The sequence below is a fragment of the Piliocolobus tephrosceles genome, chromosome 3 (assembly GCF_002776525.5).
Source record: "Piliocolobus tephrosceles isolate RC106 chromosome 3, ASM277652v3, whole genome shotgun sequence".
NCBI lineage: Eukaryota > Metazoa > Chordata > Mammalia > Primates > Cercopithecidae > Piliocolobus > Piliocolobus tephrosceles.
Genome location: NC_045436.1, coordinates 181,179,591 through 181,186,460, shown reverse-complemented (window position 1 = coordinate 181,186,460; position 6,870 = coordinate 181,179,591). Strand labels below are relative to the sequence as shown.

The 6,870-nt window shown below is 55.5% G+C and overlaps 1 protein-coding gene across 2 annotated transcripts in view; it reads left to right on the top strand.

The window, feature by feature from the left end:
- Positions 1–2,232, top strand: part of DOK7 (docking protein 7) — a 47,424-nt gene extending 45,192 nt beyond the window's left edge. For both annotated transcript variants that reach the window (XM_026448270.2, XM_023206681.3), the window contains 2 exons: positions 997–1,149; positions 1,442–2,232. In XM_026448270.2, the coding sequence (XP_026304055.1) occupies positions 997–1,149; positions 1,442–1,575 (287 nt within the window). In that variant the 3' untranslated portion in view covers positions 1,576–2,232. The remainder of the gene's footprint in view (positions 1–996; positions 1,150–1,441) is intronic.
- Positions 2,233–6,870: the final 4,638 nt, after the last annotated feature.

Genomic DNA, 6,870 nt, shown 5'->3' with positions numbered 1-6,870 from the left:
CGTGGGGCATGACTGTGTCTCCCAGTCACTGGCTCAGGAGTGTGCTGGGGGTAGGGAGGTCACTGCGCGTGGGGCATGGTTGTGTCTCCCAGTCACTGGCTCAGGGAATGAGGGAGGGGGACTTGCTCTCACCTCCCCTGCTTCACGTGGCTGTGCGTTCCCCACGAGGTCCTGATGACAGGAGTGGGAGGAGGCACTGGAGAACGGGGTCCTTCCTGTAGGACCTCGGTGCCCACAGATGCAGAGGAGGGGCCAGTTTGCATCCAACCCCCTAAGGTGGGAGCCTGCCTCAGGTCCTACCCAGCCAGGCCTGTGGGGTCCCCTCCTATCCTGCTCCTGCTCTGCCCTCCCCAGCACCAGTGGGGTTTGCAGATGGCACCATCAGCTATTAGGAAGGGGGTGGGGGCACGGAGTAGCTCCTATGAGGGGAGAGGGGGTATGGGGCACCTGGGTGTCCTGGAGGGGAGCAGAGGGAGCGTGGGCCTGTGCGCAGGAGAGCAGGGGGTCCCTGGAACCTGCAGCAGGTGGGGCGACCCAGGAGGACAGTGGGGGGCAGGTGCTGGGGGCCAGGACAAAGCAGGGCTGTGCTGGCCCGGAAGGGTCAGGCAGAGAAGGCGCTGGGACAGCCAAGGAGGGGTGGTTGGTGGGGAGAGAGTCGTGAAGGTGCAGGGTGAGTGGCGCAGGGACAGAAGAGTGGGCCTTGGGGGGCCCATGGGGGTCGGCAATTCCTGCAGGAGAGGCGGCCCAGTGGAGGGGGCAGTGCTTCCTTCTGCTCTGTGGGTACTTGGACCAGGAGTGGACAGTGTGGGGGTGGCCTCAGGATGGGGCAGCGCTGGGCCAAAGATGGACAGTCCAGGAAAATGGAGCTGGAACCTCCGCAGGAGAGGCGGAGCGGGGAGGAGGGGCTGGAGGGCTGGGCAGCTCTTTACTGCACCATCTTTGGGATCAGTGCCACTCTCCGCCCCCACCAGGGCCTCACAGCTGCTTCCCCTACAGGATCCCCAGGACCCGTGGCTGTGGACAGCCCAGGGCCAGAGAGGCCACGCGGCGAGTCACCTGCTTACGTGAACATCCCCGTCAGCCCCTCCTCCAGGAAGCAGCTGCACTACATGGGCCTGGAGCTCCAGGAGGCCAGCGAGGGGGTCCGAGGTGGGTCCCTGCCCTTCGTGGAGGCCCTGACAGTCAGGGACTGGGACCACAGCCTCAGGGCCCTACCCCCCCACCAACTGTGCCCAGCAGCCCTCAGTCAGGGAGCTCTTCTGACAGCCTCCCCCCAGGAGGCAAACGTCCCCAACTCCATCCCTGGCCAGGCCACATCCCCTGAGAGTGTCCCCACTCAGGCACTTCCGAGGGCCTGGCTGGGGGACTGGTGTGGAGGGCAGGGTCACGGGGCTGGGCAGCTTGGGGGCACAGGCTGCGGCTCACCACAGGCTTCTTTCAGGGGCCAGCGCCTCCCTCTACGCCCAGATCGACATCACGGCCACTGAGATGGCGCACAGAGTGGGAGCGCAGCACGCACGGGCCCGGGAGGAGCAGCTCTCAGAGCTGGAGCAGAGGAAGGCAGCCCCGCAGTGAGGCTGCAACGCCAGGAGCTGACCGCAAACCCGGCCCCCGGGCCGCCCTGCGGCCCCCAGCAGGCCGGCCCCTTCTGTTGGCCGTCGCCTGGTCCCCAGGGAGCCCCAGTCACCGGAGGGGGCATGGCCGGTCTCCGGGCCACAATGCGAACAGGAAGAAGTCTCCAGGACCCACAGCCAGGCCTCCCGCCTCACGGGTGGTGGGGGTGGACCCTTCCTTTGGCCTGAATGAGTCGCTCTGGACCCCAGGCCACCTGAGGCCCCGCTTCCAGGCATCAGGCAGCTCTGGTTGCTGTTGCGCGTCTCAGGCGGAGGCCGCTGCCCAGGAGTGTTTGGGAGCATGGTTTGTGGTGCCTGGGATGCAAATCGCCCTCTCCCTGGGGGTGACTGCACGGATGACAGCCGTGTCCTGGCAAAATGCTCATCGCTTCACCTGGGTGTTGTGGCCCTGCAGCGCCAGGACCCAGTGCCCGCTCACACTGTTGGCACCACGTCCACTCCCGAGACTGCCGGCTCAGACACTTCCAGCGTCCCCTCCCTGCCTCCCGGCTGTCCTGCCTGGGCCACCGCAGCCCTGCGCCTGGGGACGGAGCCTGGACTCTCCCAGCCGCCTGACTGCTGCACTTCTTGGGACACATTAGTCAGTCATGTAAAGAGCTTACCATTCTGACTGCTCTGTTCCTGACAATGCCTACTTTCTCTCTCCTGGTTTCTGCTCTTGGACATGGATCTGATGTCTTCACCTGGGGGTGCTTGGGGTTGAGGCGAGCAGAGCTGCCTTCCTTGGTGGCTTCCTCCCGCGTCAGTGCGGTGCTGTGGCTTGGGGGTTGGTGAACTGATGGGGCTACGTGCGTAGGTGGTGGGCGTCCTGCATGCCCTCAACCCCTGTGGCAGGAGGAAGCACCGGGCAGCCCCCGCCCTGCTCCCGGAGATGGGCTTTCTGCTCTGCAAGGCTCCACCCGTATCTGTCCCTTGCTTTCATCTTCCTGCCTGTCCTTCCCCTGCCCCTCCCCCAGGAGCCCACCAAGGACCTGAAGAGTCTGTGGTTGGTCTGCCCCAGGGGACGGCAGGCAGCTGCCACTGCTGCTCAGCGGGGCCCTCAGTGGGCAGGCTCGGAGCACTGGCCCTCCTGGAGCCCCCACTCTGCATGTGACTGCTGAGGACGCTTGGTGTCAAGGTGGCAGGAGGCAGGGTCAACCCGGAGCCAGCCGGAGCCAGGACACAGATCCCCTGCTTAGATGCAAAGGCCCTGGGGAGCGTTCTGACAGGGCAGGGCTGGGCTCTCAGCCTGGAGGATCCGTGGACAAGACTTTCAGCTGCAAGCTGGGGCAAGGCACTGCCTGCACCCTGGTCCAGGGTTGCAGCCGTGTTGGTCCTTTAGGGTGGCAGAGTTGAGATGTCCACTTCCAGGGCCAGCCACATGCACCAGCTCAGACACGCAACCTGGGTGGCACAGCCCCACCCCTCCCCGTGACCCTGGCCTGCTGGAGCTTGGGCTTCCTGTTCACAAAGTAGGAGAAAGTGTCAGTCCCTCTGCTGCTGATGGGATCGTGGTGCTGCGGGGGAGGGTTTGGAGCCTAGACCCAGTGTGTCTGGGTGTGCCTCGGGCCACACCCTTTTGGCACAGTGGAGTGGCCAGGCCATGTCCTGGGGAAACAGCCACATGAAGAGTGTGGATGTGGGGCTGGGGCTGGTCCCACGGCTGTGGGAAGCCAGGAAGCAGGGGTCAGAGTCAGACCTGGTCAGGGCACCCCGGGTGGGAGGATAGGGCCCAGGTACACCCAGGCCTCTAGCAGAGTGCCCGGGAGGCTGTGATGGCCCACGCTGTACCCGGCACCCGTGGTGCCCTGGCTAGGGTCCCAGTTGTGTGCTGGAGGGGCCGTGGGAAGGGGTGATGCTGGCCAAGGCGGGGTCGCTCTGATCTCAGGGCAGCTGCCTTCAGCCCAGGACAGCCACTCAAGGCCAGAGCTGCGACTGGACAAACGCCTGACCTTCCCCTGGAGTGGTGACCAACAGCCAAAGCCCGACAGGGTCATCTCTGCAAAACTGTTGAAGACGTGAGGAGGTGGAGCACCTGGGCCATCGTGTCTCAGGCACTCTGGACTCCAACCTCATGTACTTCCAGCCTCAGAGGAGTTGAACCTAGAGACACCTCGAAACCCAGCTTAGGGAAGAAAAAAAATCACTGCCTCTCATAATTATTGAGATAGTTTTAAATTTTCAAGCTGTTTTTTTTTTTTTTTTTTGAGACAGAGTCTTGCTCTGCCATCCATGTTGGAGAGCAGTGGCATGATTTTGGCTCACTGCAAACTCCGTCTCCCAGCTTCAAGTGATTCTCGTGTCTTGGCCTCCAGAGTAGCTGGGATTATAGGCAGATGCTGCCACCACTCCTGGTTAATTTTTGTATTTCTAGTAGAGATGGGATTTTGCGATGTTGGCCAGGCTGGTCTTGAACTCCTGGCCTCAAGTGATCCTCCTGCCTCAGCCTCCCAAAGTGCTGGGATTCTAGGCGGAAGCCACCCATGCTTGCCTCAAGCTGTTTTTTTTGTTTTTTTTTAAGGTGAAGTCTTGCTCTTGCCCCCAGGCTGGAGTGCAATGGCGTGATCCTGGCGCGCTGCAACCTCCGCCTCCTGGGTTCAAGCGATTCTCCTGCCTCAGCCTCCTAAGTAGCTAGGATTACAGGCGCCTGCCACCACGCCTGGCTAAATTTTGTATTTTTTTAGTAGAGACGGACCACGCCTGGCTAAGTTTTGTATTTTTTTAGTAGAGATGGGGTTTCACCATGTTGGCCAGGCTAGTCTCGAACTCCTGACCTCATGTGAGACCCATCTTGGCCTCCCACAGTGCTGGGATTCCAGGCATGAGCCACTGCGCCTGGCTGGCTTGAGCTGTTTTTAAGAGGATATATCCTGGTTTGCTGCTATGTAGTTTCCCCAGAGTCTCAATTTGATGAGAAAACTAGAATGGAAAAATAAATAAAAGTTAAATTTCATCAAATTAGAAACCTTTGCTTTCCAAAAGATAACCACTAACAAGTAAAATAGCAAGCCAGAGAATCAGAAATTATTCACAACACATATTTGAGAAAGGACTCACACCTAGACCTAGAAAGAGCTCCAAGACCAGGCTGGGTGTGGTGGCTTACGCCACCTGGAATCCTGGCACTCTGGGAGGTGGAGGCAGGTGAATCACTTAAGACCAGGACTTTGAGACCAGTCTGGGCAACACAGCAAGACCCAGTCTCTACCAAAAGAAAAAAAAAAATTAATTAGCAGAGCATAGTGATGCATGCCTATAGTCTCAGCTACTCAGGAGACTGAGGTGGGAGGCTCGCTTGAGCCGAGGAGTTTGAGGCTGCGTGAGCTATGATCGTACCACTGCACTCCAGCCTGTGCAAGAAAGATCCTGACTCAAAAAAACGACAAGACTTCTAAGACCCAGTTTTTTAAATAGGCAAAATAATTAAGTAGGCCCTTCCCAAAGAAAATATCCAAATGGCCAAGAGCACACAAAAAGGTGCTGGGCCTCAGGCATCAGGGAAGTGCAAGTTATTACAAAACAAAAACAAAACAATCAATCAAATGTGTTTAATTGCCTTTTTGTTACTGATTTCCTCCTCAATTGCACTCTGGCCAAAGAATGTAATTTGTAATATTTATCTACATGTCGTATATTTATACATTATCTTCTGCAAGTTATTGACATTTGCTTTGTGTCCTAGTACATGGTCAATTTTTAAAAGATTCCATGTGTGCTTAAGAATGTTTTCTCTAATGGGCATAAGTAGACCAAGTTTTTAACTGTACTACCCCATTCTTTCATATTCTTCATCAATGATCTAAGCCTCTACCATATGAACCTAAAACAAGGAGAGCAAATTGAACACAGAATAGGTAGAAGAAAGGAAATTTATAAGAATAAAAAGAGGAAAAGTCAATGAAAAAGAAAACAATAGGAAAAAATCAATGAATCCAAAAGTAGGTTTCTTTGGGGAAAATATCTGTAAAAATGATCAACTCTTAGCCAGTCTGATTGGGGGAGAAGAAAACACAAATGGCCCAGGGCAGGAATGAAAATGAACATCACTGCACAGCACAGTATACAGAGGATACTGTGAACAATTTATGAAAATTGTTTTGATAACTTAGATGAAATTCTGCGACAAACCTTTCAAAAAAATGACAAAGGAAGAAACAGAAAATCCAAAACCCTCATGCCTTTTTTTTTTTTTTTTTTTGAGACAGAGCCTCACTCTGTTGCAGTGGCGTGATCTCAGCTCACTGCAACCTCCACCTCCCGAGTTCAAGTGATTCTCCTGCCTCAGCCTCCAGAGTAGCTGGGATTATAGGCACGTGACATCAAGCCCAGTTAATGTTTATATTTTTAATGGAGATGAGGTTTCACCATTGTTGGCCAGGTTGGTCTTGAACTCCTGACCTCAGGTGATCCATCCACCTCGGCCTCCCAAAGTGCTGGGATTACAAGCGTGAGCCACCGCGCCCGGCCTCATATCTATTTTTAAAAATCAAGTTCTTAATGAAAAACCTAAGCAAAAGGAAAATGGCAGGCATAAATGGCTTCACCCATCAAATCTCTGTGAAACACGTAATGTCAATCCTATACAAACTATGGTAGAACTTGTTTCAGGAGGCCACCTTAATGCAGTACCAAACCATGACAGATACATCACATGATAAGACAATGAACATCAGAGCCCAGTGTCCTTCATCCGCACTCACACACAGGAGGTCCTCAGCCCGGTATCAGCAAATCTCATCCGGCCATGCAGAGAAAAGGCCAATGCACCACGGCCACATGGACTTGCCTGGAAATGCCAGGTCATCTTGGCATACGAAAGTCAGTGTAACTCACCACAGTAACGCGGTAAGGAAGCGACCTCATGAGTCTCACTAGGTGCAGGAAAGGCAGCTGACCACATTCAACACGGATTCAGGAAAAGCCCTCAACAATTGAGGAAGCTCTTCGCCTGTAAGTGCACCAGTGCAAACGCCACACTGAACTGGGAGAGACGGAGCCCATGTTTACCGAGATGGGGAGTAAGATACGGACGCGCCAGCCCACCCCGTCAGTGCAGTGAGAAGCCGAGTCCCAGACTGCCAAGGGGAAGCAAAGCCACGGTAAGACAGAGGACACGTGTGTGCACACAGAAACCCCGCGAGTCCACAGAAACACGCCATGGCCAAGATGGGAGTTTAGGGCACAGGATTAAAGCACCACACACAAGTGAGAAATGAAATAAAAATATACAGTCCTCAATAGCATATCGAACACCTAG